The 15547-nt window shown below is 43.7% G+C and overlaps 2 protein-coding genes across 8 annotated transcripts in view; both read right to left on the minus strand.

The window, feature by feature from the left end:
• Positions 1 to 15547, minus strand: part of LOC131257764 (probable disease resistance protein RF45) — an 87320-nt gene that overhangs the window by 16105 nt on the left and 55668 nt on the right. The window lies entirely within an intron of this gene.
• On the minus strand, positions 8317 to 10989 carry LOC131257771 (putative disease resistance protein At1g50180). 2 transcript variants are annotated; one of them, XM_058258655.1, is made up of 2 exons: positions 9714 to 10989; positions 8317 to 9535 (listed from the first exon to the last, which is right to left on the minus strand). In XM_058258655.1, the coding sequence occupies exons 1-2, from the start codon at positions 10899 to 10901 to the stop codon at positions 9503 to 9505; spliced, it is 1221 nt and encodes a 406-aa protein (XP_058114638.1). In that variant the 5' UTR covers positions 10902 to 10989; the 3' UTR covers positions 8317 to 9502. The 2 variants fall into 2 exon arrangements, with proteins under 2 accessions (XP_058114638.1, XP_058114637.1); XM_058258654.1 differs by having other exon boundaries at positions 8317 to 9538; positions 9714 to 10988.

The raw sequence follows: 15547 nt of genomic DNA on the forward strand, positions 1-15547 counted from the left end.
TGAATGGTTTTAGAACTTGATTCATTAAACGCATAAAAGTACTAGGTGCGTTCGATAGGCCGAAGGGCATGACCAGCCACTCATACAACCCTTCCTTGGTCTTGAATGCCGTTTTCCACTCATCATCAGGTCGAATACGAATCTGATGGTACCCGCTCCTTAGATCTAGTTTAGAGAACACCTTGGCCCCTTCTAACATATCGAGCATGTCATCCAACCGTGGTATTGAAAACTGATATTTGATGGTAATTTTGTTAATTGCTCGGCTGTCGACACACATGCGCCAGCTTCCATCTTTCTTTGGCGTTAATAATGCTGGTATGGCACATGGGCTCATGCTCTCTCTCAAGAGACCCTTACGGATCAATTCCTCCACTTGCCCCTGAAGTATCTCACACTCCTTCGGACTCATCCGATAATGAGGGCGATTAGGCAGGCTAGCCCCAGGGACGAGGTCTATGTGATGTTGGATGTCCCTCATGGGGGCAATCCATCAGGTAAATCCTTAGGCCAGACTTCTTTGAATTCGTTTAGCAACCGTCTTAAACTTAGAGGGATGTTTGAGAGTTCCTCTTCCTCGCCCTTTACTACTACGGCGTATACCTCGCCAGTTTCCTTGGATTCTCTATGAAATCCCGAATGATCAAGATGGAACTCCCCTCCACTTTAGAGGCTTCAGGGTGGTTCTCTGGTACCATAGGGGCAAGGATTATTTTTCGACTATCCTTGACGAATACGTAGACATTATCTCGTCCCCGATGGGTCGCATCACGGTTCGACTGCCAGGGTCGACCGAGTAACATATGACAAGCTTCCTTATCGACCACGTCACAAAGTATTTGATCCTTATAATTTTTACCAATTGAAAACGAGATAGTGCATTGTTTAGTTACCTTGGTCTCATTCACCTTTTTTATCCAGCCAATAGAGTATGGGGAAGGATGTTTCATCGTTGGTAGCCGCAACTTGTCCACCATTACTCTCGAGATGATATTTTCGCTACTACCACTGTCTATGATCACATCACAGACCTTTCCATTGACGGTGCACCGAGTACGAAATATATTGTGTCGTTGTAGATGTAATTCCTTTCGTGGGGCATACAGTAATCGCCTCACAACTAGAAATTCGCCGCGATCCTCGCCCGTCACTTCATCGCCACCTGCTATTTCTTCAGTGGTTTGTTCATGTTCATCAAAGCGATGGTCTTCTTCTGCGGCTTCATTTTCAGTGCCCCCTTCGTTTATAGTCAAGTGCGCTGCGGGACGTTGAGGACAAGTGTTTGATAAGTGGCCTGGTTGGCCATAGCGGTAACAATTGTTCGACCATGGCCGAGTATAAAGATTTGGAATCCTACTCGGACCTGCTGTTATGGGTGCTGCACGTTGAGGTCTGGATGAGCCGCTCCCCATATCACGGTTTGCGGTTGTAGGAAGTTGAGGTACTGGATCTTTTCCTCGTGGCAGCACTGGATCCTGCGTGGGACCCGTCATGGGGGGTCGATTTGAAGGATATGGACGAGCAGGAGCTCTTGCAAGTTGTGTTTCTGCCCTACCCGCCAATTGAACTGCTTCATTCACAGTCCCGACTGGGTACATCTGAACTCGATCCTGAATTATCGATCGCAACCCACCTATAAATCGTGCTACCTTCTGTGACTCAGATTCTGACAGATCGTTTTGTGTAGCCAACCGTTGAAATTCTTCAGTGTAGTCTGTGACAGTTCGATTTCCTTGTCTGCAATTTTGATATTGTTGGAATAATATCTGCTCATAATCACAAGGGAGGAATCGAGATCGGAGAAGACGTCTCATCCGTGACCATGATGAGATGGGCGCCTTGTTCTGGCGGGCTCGTGAGAGTTGTAATTGTTCCCACCATGCAGAAGCACCAGATTTTAATTTAAACGCTACCAATTTTATCCTTTTATGATCTGGCACGTCCATGTAATCAAAATATCTCTCTACTTCGGCAAGCCAATCAAGAAAATCTTCTATACGTAATAAACCGTTAAAACTAGGAAGTTCAGCCTTACCTCGATAGTCTCTTTCAGCACGATCTAGATGATCACCTCCATGAATTGGTCGTCGAGCAAAACCCTCATTAAAGTCCTCGTCGCTAAAACTTGAATCATCTGGTGTAGCCCTACGGTTTGCCACTGGTAGTGCTCTACGAAAATCGGGATTGTGTCGTACAGCAACCATGGGTGGTGGAGCACCGCCTAGGGCTCGGGGTGAAAGTAGCGCATCCGCAAGACGGTCGAGAGTTGCCTGCAGCCCTTGCATGGTCAACTGACTCTCCCGGTGGAAAGCTTCCATTCTTTCCGAAAGATAACGAATCCCTGGATCACCGTCCACAGGATTTTGATTCATACCTTCGTTGTTTGCCATCGGCCCGAGAGAAATCCTCGCTCTGATACCAATTGACGCAGGGATGAACGTGATGAGGATAACTACCCCGAATCCACGGAGCTTCTCTGGACTCCTCACAGAGACTTCTCGAATCCACGAGGAAAAGAAAGCAGAAAATAGAAATAAATTCTAATAAATTCGAAATTGATTAATTGATCAATAAAAACGAGTTCACAACCCTTTAAATAGGGCTACCAAGCAATGGGAAAGAAATTAGAAGCAAACTACAACTCAAACTCTTAGAATCCGCGACTTACTATAAATAGTAAACTTACTATTTATAGACGGTCGCGATGTCTACTAGTGCGCAAGGTTTTCGGCCAAAAATAGTAAGTGTCCTATTTGGCTTCACCAAATCGTTCTCCTAATTATTCTAAGCTCTTTTCACGTTGGGCGCAACTCCTAAAGCCCGACGGATGAAGAGTTATAATCAAACTAAAACTTACTATTTATAGTAAAAACGAAATTAAAACAGGGAAACGACCGTCAATCCAAGGGTTTTTCGCAATTCCGGGCTGCGCAACCCGACGTAGCGGGGTTGGTTGGCTTCAGTAGCTCGTTCTACCCCAAAATTATATATTTTACGTCAGATAACTCATTCCGGATTGCAAGATACGCCCGATTTAAGGTTCGATGGTTTGGATCACTTCTGTCGTCGACCGGGCCTTTTCTGATCCATCTTGGCCATGTAATTGTCTGCGACCCGCTCTACATCAGTCTCCTCCATTTCAAAAGAACTCGTCCTCGAGTTCTCGTCATGCTCTGGTTCATGATACTCGGTCAGGTCCGCGACATTGAAAGTCTGTGAGATTGCCATGTCATCTGGAAGATCAACAATATAAGCGTTATCATTAATCTTTCGGATGATTGTGACGGGTCCAATCTTCTTATTTTTCAACTTGTTGTACGTCCCGGTCGGAAATCTCTCTTTGCACAGATGGACCATAACGCGGTCGCCCACCTCGAACACTTTTTGTCGCCGATGCTTGTCCGCTTGTTCCTTGTACTTCTCGTTCGAGGCATGTAGCTTGGTCTGCACTTCTGCATGGATGCCCATGATCTTGTCTGCCATATGTTCTCCTGCAATGCTCGTGCCTGGGTGCTTGGGCAGAGGGACCAAGTCAAGTGTGTGGCGAGGCACTCGTCCGTATATAATTTGGAATGGTGATCTCCCTGTTGAGCGGTTCACCATGTTGTTGAATGCAAACTCTGCTTAAGACAAGGCCAAATCCCACTGCTTCGGTTTTTCTCCTGAAATACAGCGAAGGAGGTTTCCCAACGTGCGATTCACAACTTCGGTCTGCCCATCAGTCTGTGGGTGGTAAGCATTGCTGAATTGAAGTCGTGTATCGAATCGATTCCATAAAGTCTGCCAAAAGTGGCTAATGAACTTCGTGTCATGATCGGAAGTAATGGTCTTGGGGACCCCGTGTAGCCGTACGACCTCCCTAAAAAATAAATTCACCACGTGTGTTGCATCGAGGGTCTTCTTGCATGGGATAAAGTGCGCCATCTTAGAGAAACGATCTACCACCACGAATACCGAATCCATGCCACGTTGTGTTCGTGGGAGACCAAGCACGAAGTCCATTGATAAATCCTCCCAAGGACTGTCAGGAACAGGTAATGGGGTGTAGAGGCCCGTATTCTGAGATTGCCCCTTGGAGGTTTGACAAACATGACAACGTTGTACGGCTTTTCCCACATCACATACTAACTGCGGCCAGTAATACCGCTCTTCCACAAGAGATCGCGTCTTATCTCGCCCCAGGTGTCCACCAAGGCCACCTCCATGTAGCTCCTGAATAATCTGCTCCCTCAGAGAACTTTGGGGAATGCACAATCGATTCCCTTTGAAGAGAAAATCGTCCTGTATATGAAGGTCACTGGGGTGACCTTCTTGACACTTCATCTAAGAATCTTTGAAGTCCTCATCCTCGGCCTACAGCTCCTTGAGACAGTTGAAGTTGATTACCTCGTTGCTCATTGTAATTAGTAGTGATGCACGACAGCTAAGTGCATCAGCCACCTTGTTCTGCTGCCCTGACTTGTGCTTAAGAACGAACGTGAATTCCTGTAAAAACTCAACCCATCTACCATGCACATGATTCACGTTAGTCTAATGCTTGATGGTCAGTGTACAAAACAAACTCTCTTTGAATCAGATAATGCCGCCAATGTCGCAGCGCCTGAACAACTGCGTACAACTCAAGCTCATAAGTCGACCACTTCTTTCGAGCTTCGCTGAGCTTCTCGCTGTAGAAGGCTACTGGCCTGCCTTCCTGTGATAATACTCCTCCAATTTCGACGTATAAAGCGTCACACTCAACCTCAAACAATTTGTCGAAATTAAGAAGCACCAAGACCGGTGTTGTAGACAAACGATGCTTGATCTCATGAAAGCTCTTATCAGCTTTATCGGTCCACTGAAACAGTCCTTTTTTCATGCAATCTGTTATAGGCGCGACTATGGTGCTAAAATCTTGCACAAATCGACGATAGAAAGTCGCCAACCCATGAAAACTCCTCACCTCATGAATGTTTGTCGGGATCGGCCATTCCTTAATAGCTCGCACCTTTTCATCATCCACACGAATGCCTGTGGACGTTATAACAAATCCTAAAAACAATAGGCTGTCAGTTGAAAAACTACACTTCTTCAAGTTGAGGTACAACTTGTTAATTTGTAGGACCTGTAGCACCTGCCTGAGATGTTTCCTGTGCTCCGCCTCATCCTGGCTATATATCAATATGTCATCAAAATATACTACCACAAATCGACCAGTGAATGGTTTTAGAACTTGATTCATTAAACGCATAAAAGTACTTGGTGCGTTCGATAGGCCGAAGGGCATGACCAGCCACTCATACAACCCTTCCTTGGTCTTGAATGTCGTTTTCCACTCATCACCAGGTCGAATACGAATCTGATGATACCCGCTCCTTAGATCTAGTTTAGAGAACACCTTGGCCCCTTCTAACATATCGAGCATGTCATCCAACCGTGGTATTGGAAACCGATATTTGATGGTAATTTTGTTGATTGCTCGGCTGTCGACACACATGCGCCAACTTTCATCTTTCTTTGGCGTTAATAATGCTGGTACGGCACATGGGCTCATGCCCTCTCTCAAGAGACCCTTACGGATCAATTCCTCCACTTGCCCCTGAAGTATCTCACACTCCTTCGGACTCATCCGATAATGAGGGCGATTGGGCAGGCTAGCCCCAGGGACGAGGTCTATGTGATGTTGGATGTCCCTCATGGGGGCAATCCATCAGGTAAATCCTCAGGCCAGACTTCTTTGAATTCGTTTAGCAACAGTCTTAAACTTAGAGGGATGTTTGAGGGTTCCTCTTCCTCGCCCTTTACTACTACGGCGTATACCTCGCCAGTTTCCTTGGATTCCTCTATGAAATCCCGAATGGTCAAGATAGAACTCCCCTTCACTTTAGAGGCTTCAGGGTGGTTCTCTGGTACCATAGGGGCAAGGATTATTTTTCGACTATCCTTGACGAATACGTAGACATTATCTCGTCCCCGATGGGTCGCATCACGGTCCGACTGCCAGGGTCGACCGAGTAACATATGATAAGCTTCCATATCGACCACGTCACAAAGTATTTGATCCTTATAATTTTTGCCAATTGAAAACGAGATAGTGCATTGTTCAGTTACCTTGGTCTCATTCATCTTTTTTATCCAGCCAATAGAGTATGGGGAAGGATGTTTCATCGTTGGTAGCCGCAACTTGTCCACCATTACTCTCGAGATGATATTTTCGCTACTACCACTGTCTATGATCACATCACAGACCTTTCCGTTGACGGTGCACCGAGTACGAAATATATTGTGTCGTTGTGGATGTAATTCCTTTCGTGGGGCATACAGTAATCGCCTCACAATTAGAAATTCGCCACGATCCTCGCCCGTCACTTCATCGCCACCTGCTATTTCTTCAGTGGTTTGTTCATGTTCATCAAAGCGATGGTCTTCTTCTGCGGCCTCATTTTCAGTGCCCCCTTCGTTTATAGTCAAGTGCGCTGCGGGACGTTGAGGACAAGTGTTTGATAAGTGGCCTGGTTAGCCACAGCGGTAACAATTGTTCGACCTTGGCTGAGTATAAGGATTTGGAATCCTACTCGGACCTGCTGTTATGGGTGCTGCACATTGAGGTCTGGATGAGCCGCTCCCCGTATCACGGTTTGCGGTTGTAGGAAGTTGAGGTACTGGATCTTTTCCTTGTGGCAGCACTGGATCCTGCGTGGGACCCGTCATGGGGGGTCGATTTGAAGGATATGGACGAGCAGGAGCTCTTGCAAGTTGTGTTTCTGCCCTACCCGCCAATTGAACTACTTCATTCACAGTCCCGACTGGGTACATCTGAACTCGATCCTGAATTATCGATCGCAACCCACCTATAAATCGTGCCACCTTCTGTGACTCAGATTCTGACAGATCGTTTTGTGTAGCCAACCGTTGAAATTCTTCAGTGTAGTCTGTGACAGTTCGATTTTCTTGTCTGTAATTTTGATATTGCTGGAATAATATCTGCTCATAATCACTAGGGAGAAATCAAGATCGGAGAAGACGTCTCATCCGTGGCCATGATGAGATGGGCGCCTTGTTCTGGCGGGCTCGTGAGAGTTGTAATTGTTCCCACCATGCAGAAGCACCAGATTTTAATTTAAACGCTACCAATTTTACCCTTTTATGATCTGGCACGTCCATGTAATCAAAATATCTCTCTACTTCGGCAAGCCAATCGAGAAAATCTTCTATACGTAATAAACCGTTAAAACTAGGAAGTTCAGCCTTACCTCGATAGTCTCTTTCAGCACGATCTAGATGATCACCTCCATGAATTGGTCGTCGAGCAAAACCTTCATTAAAGTCCTCGTCGCTAGAACTTGAATCATCTGGTGTAGCCCTACGGTTTGCCACTGGTAGTGCTCTACGAAAATCGGGATTGTGTCGTACAGCAACCATGGGTGGTGGAGCACCGCCTAGGGCTCGGGGCGGAAGTAGCGCATCCGCAAGACGGTCGAGAGTTGCCTGCAGCCCTTGCATGGTCAACTGACTCTCCCGGTGGAAAGCTTCCATTCTTTCCGAAAGATAACGAATCCCTGGATCACCGTCCACAGGATTTTGATTCATACCTTCGTTGTTTGCCATCGGCCCGAGAGAAATCCTCGCTCTGATACCAATTGATGCAGGGATGAACGTGATGAGGATAACTACCTCGAATCCACGGAGCTTCTCTGGACTACTCACAAAGACTTCTCGAATCCACGAGGAAAAGAAAGCAGAAAATAGAAATAAATTCTAATAAATTCGAAATTGATTAATTGATCAATAAAAACGAGTTCACAACCCTTTAAATAGGGCTACCAAGCAATGGGAAAGAAATTAGAAGCAAACTACAACTCAAACTCTTAGAATCCGCGACTTACTTACTATTTATAGACGGTCGCGATGTCTACTAGTGCGCAAGGTTTTCGGCCAAAAATAGTAAGTGTCCTATTTGGCTTCACCAAACCGTTCTCCTAATTATTCTAAGCTCTTTTCACGTTGGGCGCGACTCCTAAAGCCCGACGGATGAAGAGTTATAATCAAACTAAAACTTACTATTTATAGTAAAAACGAAATTAAAACAGGGAAATGACCGTCAATCCAAGGGTTTTTCGCAATTCCGGGCTGCACAACCCGGTGTAGCGGGGTTGGTTGGCTTCAGTAGCTCGTTCTACCCCAAAATCATATATTTTACGTCAGATAACTCATTCCGGATTGCAAGATACGCCCGATTTAAGGTTCGATGGTCTGGATCACTTCTGTCGTCGACCGGGCCTTTTCTGATCCATCTTGGCCATGTAATTGTCTGCGACCCGCTCTACATCAGAAATGATCTGTAGATGTAAAAGACTTGGCAGAGCTCCTTCCTCCACTGTCCACTCGTTTAATTCTTCTAACTCTTCAAGATGTAACGATTCGAGTCGGGGAAACCCTTTTGAAGTAGAAGCCATCTCCACTCCCACGTATGAAAATCTCAGCAATCTGAGAATGCGAAGGTTTTCCAGCTTCTCCAACGTCGCCAGTGGATCTTGCACTAAATTGGACCATTTCAAGGTAAGCTTGGTCAGGTTTGTTAGTAATTCACTAGGCTCGGTTAAGTTTGCTAACCTTCCATCCAAAACCAACCAACGTAACGTGGTAAGAGATGAAAGAGGGCGCACTGAAGACTTCGGAAATTTTATGTGTCCTGCTACTGCCGTTACCAAAAGAGACTGGAGGCATTTCAATTTGCGAATGGATTCGAACAATACCGCACCATACACATCAGACATTCTATAATCTAAACGTATTCCTAATTTTTTAAGATGCGTAAGACTTTCCAGGCAACCGTGCATCCATTCGCCAACCTCTACCCATGTTAGAGTATGGAGGTTACTCATCTTGTTGAACCGTGGACGACCTTGTATAACACCCCAACCACTGTCATAACGCCATTGAATTGGGTACATAACTTGGAAATGTCTTAACTGTTCCATCTTCTCTATTTCGCGGGGTATGTTGACTTCCAAATAAGATGTAACAACTAGTGTTTGTAAATTGTGAAGATTGCCTATCGATGATGGGAGACTTTCCAACCTAGTATTGGTACACCCGAGGTATCTCAAGTGAATCAGTGCACCTATCTCACTCGATAGCTTTTTTATTTTTACATTGTGGAGATCTAATACCCTGAGCAATTTAAGGCCTTTGTAAAGAAGCTTCTCTTGTTTACTTTCAAGCATATCCTAATCTTGATTATGGATTAACACAGATCGAAAGTGTGGAGTTGAAGAAATTAGGGAAGTGCACTCACTTAAGGCATTATGGTGAATTACAAGTCGGCGGGCTCTAGATGCTGGATCGTTTGAATTCTCATGGTGAACTTGGAGAAACATACTTTCCTTGGCTTTTGATACGGAGAGATCTCGCATAAGATCGTGAATACGGCAACTTTTAATACCCCCATTTGAACTTCTTTTAGCAAGTTGAATTATACTTCGTTCAATCAACTCATTTAGAAAATCTTCTCCCACCTTCTCTACTGTTTGATTCCCTCTCTGTTGCAGAAACCCTTCTGCGGCCCACAATTGAATCAATTTCTTAGCACGGAACTCATAGTCTTCCGGAAAAATTCCCAAGGAGAGAAAACATGGTTTCAAGTGATAGGGCAGATCTCTAAAACTCAAAGATAATATTTTAGAGATTTGGTCTTGTCCTTCGTTAATTTGCCAGGTAATACTATCACTTACATTCTCCCACTCCCATTCTTCTTTTTTCGTTGATAAGAGCGCTCCGATGACTACGATAGCAAGAGCTACACCATGGCACTTTTTCACAATCTCTTTTCCGAACTGCTTCAATTTGTCAGGGCAAACGTTACCTTGTCCTGGGAATGCTTTCCGGCAAAACAAATTCCAGCTCTCATCTTTTCCTAAAGTTAGCAACTCATACGGCAGGCTTTGTGCATCTGCATGTAAAGCTACAACTTTGTTGCGCGTGGTGATCATGACCCTACTTCCATTTTCCACATCAGGGAGAGTATCATTTAGGGGGAAAGCACCCTTGATAGCATCCCATGCTTCGTTCGTCCATATATCATCTACTACCATCAGGTATATCTTCCCTTTCAAGTATTCTGAAACTTTAAGCCTCAGCTCGAAGACATCCATTTTCTCCACTTTCTTGGACTCCTCTTCTGAGAGCACCATGTTGTTATCTATGATCTTCTTAAGAACATCTTTCACATCATACTCTTGCGATAGACAAATCCATGCGCGAAAGTGAAAACGTGCTTTAACACGAGTTTCGTTATAAACTTTCTTGGTAAGAGTGGTCTTACCGAGACCACCCATTCCAACTACAGAAACAACACAACGGCGTAACTCCCCTTTGGTCAGTCGGTCCACCAATATCTCCAAATCTTTCTCAAAACCAACAAAATCTGGTTCTTGATCAAGAGGAGAAGTGAGCCTCCATTCTTGGAGGCTTGGACCAGCGGAGCTTGTCCTTGCTTCCTGGCCTATATTTTGAATTCCAAAAGTCGACCTACTTTCGGAGATAACACGGATCTTATTGTTTATCCGTTCGATCTCCGAGCTCAACTGATAGCGAGCTTTCAACTCACAGAGGATGCAAGCGTACCTTGTAATGCGGCCCACAAATCCTGTTCGATTCAAGGGTGCTACCTTGAAGATAAAGGTGTCGATGAGGTCCTCAGCACCGTATGCAGCATCTGTCACGTCCAGCACCCAGTTCTTCACTCTTTCATCTCCTTCTTGTTTGGCGTCTGCGTCTTTCAAGAAGCATTGCATCTGCGTAAATTGTGTGACGATCAATTCGACTTTGTCGTCAACCTCATATAAGGAAATGACTTCCTTAATGAGGGGATCAGCGAGTTTTATGAGAAGTTGCAAAACAACAGCCTCAACAGCAACCATCTTTCCTCACTTTTTTTTTTTCTCTCTCGCAAGAAAGAAATTCAGTTCAAAGCTTTCTTTCTCTTTACTTCTATGTTGAATGTCTCTCTATTTATAGAGGCCAACTAGAAGCGGATTGGCGGATTGGCTGGTGTGGGTGCGTGTCGTGCGAAGACGAGCGGTGACGCTACTCGAGCTCAAGTTGTACAAACAGTTCAAAGAGATCAAATGCCCTACAATGATGTATTTATTAAATCCCAAAATCGAAGCAAATCAAAGCTTAAGTGGATCACCACACCTCAGGAAAACAATAGTGTTAAAAACTTACTGGGGCCAGAAAAGTTGGATCAAGCTGATATTTGTGTTTTCCTTTCATCCAACTGGTGTGACTTTATCGATAGGTTAAATGACAAATAAACATTACATTAGGCCCTAAGAAGGTTTCAACTGTGGATGTTATTATTCCCACTGTTTCCTATGATGTGGTCTACTTGAGCTTTAGATCTGCTTCATTTTTGGACTCATGACTTAAAATGAGCTCGAAAAACAGATGGATAGTATAGATATAAAACACATGCATCATGATGGACCCAGCCCCGGGCAGTTTTGAGATCACCACCCATTCCGCTCCCCTAGAATATCAAAATTACCTGAATCATAGGCACCACTTTTATAAAATGTAAACCCAAAGCAGGGCTCGGGTCCACGATTTACTTAGTGGGGCCGGCCTTGGAACCATCTTGCAATAAACCCTAATATATCCACCTGATTCTGCCCTTGCAATTTAAACCACTCATTATTTTACTTTTAACCATTCATTTGGCAATCATCACTTGTATGAATAGGATTAATGGCCACACTTGCCGAACATCCCAGCATTGTATAATACTATTTTTCCGTGAGGTTAGCGGGAATAGAAGACTTCAGGTCATTGTATAATACATTTGATCAGTAAGCCTAGCTAGCACTGCGACTTCATTTCCATTTTTTTAATACGTCCTTTACCAAGCTTAACACCTGTGTATAAGGCAACTCGTGGACATGCCAAAACGTGCCTGCGTGATACATGGGATCAATCCCATCCCTCATAAGGGCACCACTTGGTTGATATCCTGGCTCAAGAGTCAGGTCAGTCTACTCATTTGGTTTGCCACAGCCTATAAAACAAATGAACAGTTGGAGAAACTTGCTCAAAGTTTTCTAATAATCCTACTATTCTGAATAAAGTGGCTCACTTAATCAGTTTTGGGTGAAAGCATTTAAACAGTTAGACCTGCTACATGGACGACTTGGATGTCACACTTGTGTGCTACTTTGGTACATGTGGTGTCGTGAGTCTAACAAATCTCCTGTGGTACCATTTTTTAGTAGGGACTTGGGAAGATGTGCTCTGGAAAGATATTTATTATTAACACAGTTATTAAGACGTCAGCTCCATTTACAAGTTGAAATGTTGTAGATGGAGCCACCCCAGTGTACCCTTAGCATCTAACCAGTTCAAAAATGTCACCCAAGATAGAAGTTGGATGCCCAAAAATCAAGCTGATCTGACTCACTACGTTGGCTCTCCCATGAATTTGAAGGTTTTTGTATCAGTGTTATTGTTTCCAATGATGTGGCGACCATGGTGAGCTCCTAGCCATTTGTTTTGGCCCATCATGAGTTAGGATGAGCGTAGGCATAAGTTGTAGTTTGTAGGGCAAAGCCCGCCCCACATGCTTCAGTGCTCTCAGAGTAATTTTTGCATGGCAGCATATGACATGTGGTTTGGACTCGATGAACAGTGTAGATTAATCAATTAGACTGTCCAAGTGAACCAATTAAACTAGGTGCACCATGACTTATGGTACTCCGGGAGCACGGGAGCATTCCCAATTTTTTAAAAACTATTTTTTTCTTATATTTTTAATACCCACCCCGTTGACTAGACCATTTCTAACGGAGATGAGTTCACATGCATTCACATGGCTTGTATATTGCACATGCTTTCAAACAAGTGGGGTTACCGAATTTTAAAAAGTCCTATTTTAGTAATTACTGGAGTCCCCAGATCTCAATATGCCAACTTGCCACCACCTTAAATATTCGGTCTCATCCACTGCAGTTGCATAGTTCTCAGCATCCAGACTGTTCAAATCACTGACCCAGCTGTGAATGGCGCATAACTTAAAAACTACACCGTGCAGATGATGGTCTGCACTTGATTTCGCACTTGCAATTTGAACCGCTAAACCATCTATTTTCAGCCATCACTTGGATGATTATGATGGCTTATCACTGTTATTTTTTAGATCTATTCCATCCCAAGATGTTCTCCACAGCATGGATGGTCAGGGAGGATGATGTGTCACCTTTATTGTTAAAATGGAGTAACTTACGGTGGTTCCATTAATTAGATGGTTAAGATAGCCCCATTTGTAGTGGGCCTGTAGAAATATTTCCATGTGTACTGGTAATATTTAATGAAGTATCTTAAAATTCTCCGGATGAGTAACTGGTAGGTTTCGTTTTTTTGTTCCGTGGGTCTCAAATTAGTTCAATGATCCAAACCACTAAATATTATATCCTGTTATATCCCCACCGTAGGTGGTCCATGCATGAAACATGTTCCAAAACGGAAAAGTTCCAACCCTTCAAGAAGTAGCAACCAATAGCCGGTTAGCCAAGTAGGCGAGAGTTTCATTTTTCTCATTCACTCCGCTTATAAGAAGGCTATTTACTATCCCAGTAAGACTGTGCTTGACCATGAAAACCCGTGATTTGGCAATCAATTGGTGAAAATGGTGAGGCCCCTTGAAAAGAAAAGCCTTTAAGAAAGGATGTAGTCCTGATCAAATGTGGCAGGGCACAAGCGTGTGTGACTTGAGGACGACCAAGTGACAATGGCAACAATGTCTCTTTTAGGGGATGCAAAGCTGTGATGGCGGATGCGATATGAGGACATGCTGGAGGGATTTTCGGATTCATTCTCCTCCTTATCCACCATGGAATTTCTCCCAATGAGAACTCCCAGTAAAAAGCCTTTGAATTCATTCAGGGATCCAATACCAATGATCTATGCCTAGAATGCGTTGCTAGATCTCTGCTCTAGAAAGCTATATAGGCAACAATGAATGTGGTTTGACCGGGGGCTTCCCTTTCATTACTTCTTTCATGAAGAGGGAACCGCGTCCCGTCGAAGTGGTGGAACACCCCCTTAGTCAAAGGGGGAGCTTCTGCACCTCTCTCTAAGAGATACAATTTGGTGTCTGAATCAACTGAAGGAGGGAGGATGGACCACCTAGTAAAGGTTGTTCTAGACATGACTTCTATTCCATCTTAACCCATTTGAAAATCTTCAAGCAATCATTGCTCAAATCGTCTCCCCTCAACCTATTACATTCTCGCGATATAATGGATGGGTGATTGTCTCTTATAGACATGGTCACTTATTTTAGGAACATGGCTCGATCGTCTCTTGTTACGTTGTGCACTTCACTCACTGCTTGCTGGCTCGTTCATTCACTTGCTCATGAACTTGCTTCTTTGCCAGAAGTGACTAGTCGCCTCCTTTCCTCCGCCAAAAGATGCTTAGCCATAGGGACATTGAATCAGCTAGGAAATATGTTTCCCGTTCCCATCTATAGGAGAGTGACAGACAAGGAGGCGATAGTTTTTCGGTCAAGAACATCGTCGATCATGAAACTGTTGTAGTTGATGTCTTTTTTCCTTTTTTTTTAAAAAGCAAAATTCATACTTCTTTTTTAATCAAAAGAGGAATTTACATATACTTCGGGCAGATATCACAAAAAGGATCATGCCCCACCTATCATAGAACCCAACAAAGAAAGATGTACAGAAAATTCTTCAGCGCTGCAGGAAGGAAAAGATGCAGATAACTGATGGCACTTCAACCAAAATCAAAACTGGCAGAGGCTGCTAAAGCAGTAGCAAGAGCACCTGCGGAGATGACACACCAACTGCAAACTAAAGACCTCAGCCTCTACAGATCAGCGGCTCCAGAAAGCAACCCCGCCTCTGCACCACCACCCCAAAGTCAGACAGAGCAGGAAAAACAAAGGAGCAAATTGTAACGCCTTGGATTTCATAACCTGATTTTTGTTCTCATTTTCTGAAATCCCAAGAGTTAACCTACAAGAATGGCCCACATTTCACAGTAATATTTTTTTTTTCTTTATTTTATAAGTGATCAATCGCAACAGAAGCAAATAAACCACACGTAAAGGGAATGTCTAAAATATATCTTGGCATATACAAATGGTTGCCAATAAGGCTTATACAAACTAATGACTCAAAAAATTGAAATAAAATATCTTAACAAAAGTAGAAATTGTAGAATAAAGAATAGCAAGGATCATCCAACTCTTCATGCTCCATGTTAATGTTAACATGCACATCATCTACATAACCTGCAGCAACTGAATACAGTAAGATAGCATTAGTGGCTATCCCAGTGAGGTATACCCTCCAAAATTACCAAGCATCACAATAGTCAAGAGTAGAATTCAAATAACTCAGGAGAATACAATATCCAACGTAAACTTCACAAGTTGAATAAAAAAAGATATACAATTTATGTTTTCTAAGTAATATATAAGATGATACCACATGTAATTTCAGAAGAAAATACAACTCATATTTTCAAATACAATTTAAGAACCATAATA

This window comes from Magnolia sinica, chromosome 10, assembly GCF_029962835.1.
Source record: "Magnolia sinica isolate HGM2019 chromosome 10, MsV1, whole genome shotgun sequence".
Classification (NCBI taxonomy): domain Eukaryota; kingdom Viridiplantae; phylum Streptophyta; class Magnoliopsida; order Magnoliales; family Magnoliaceae; genus Magnolia; species Magnolia sinica.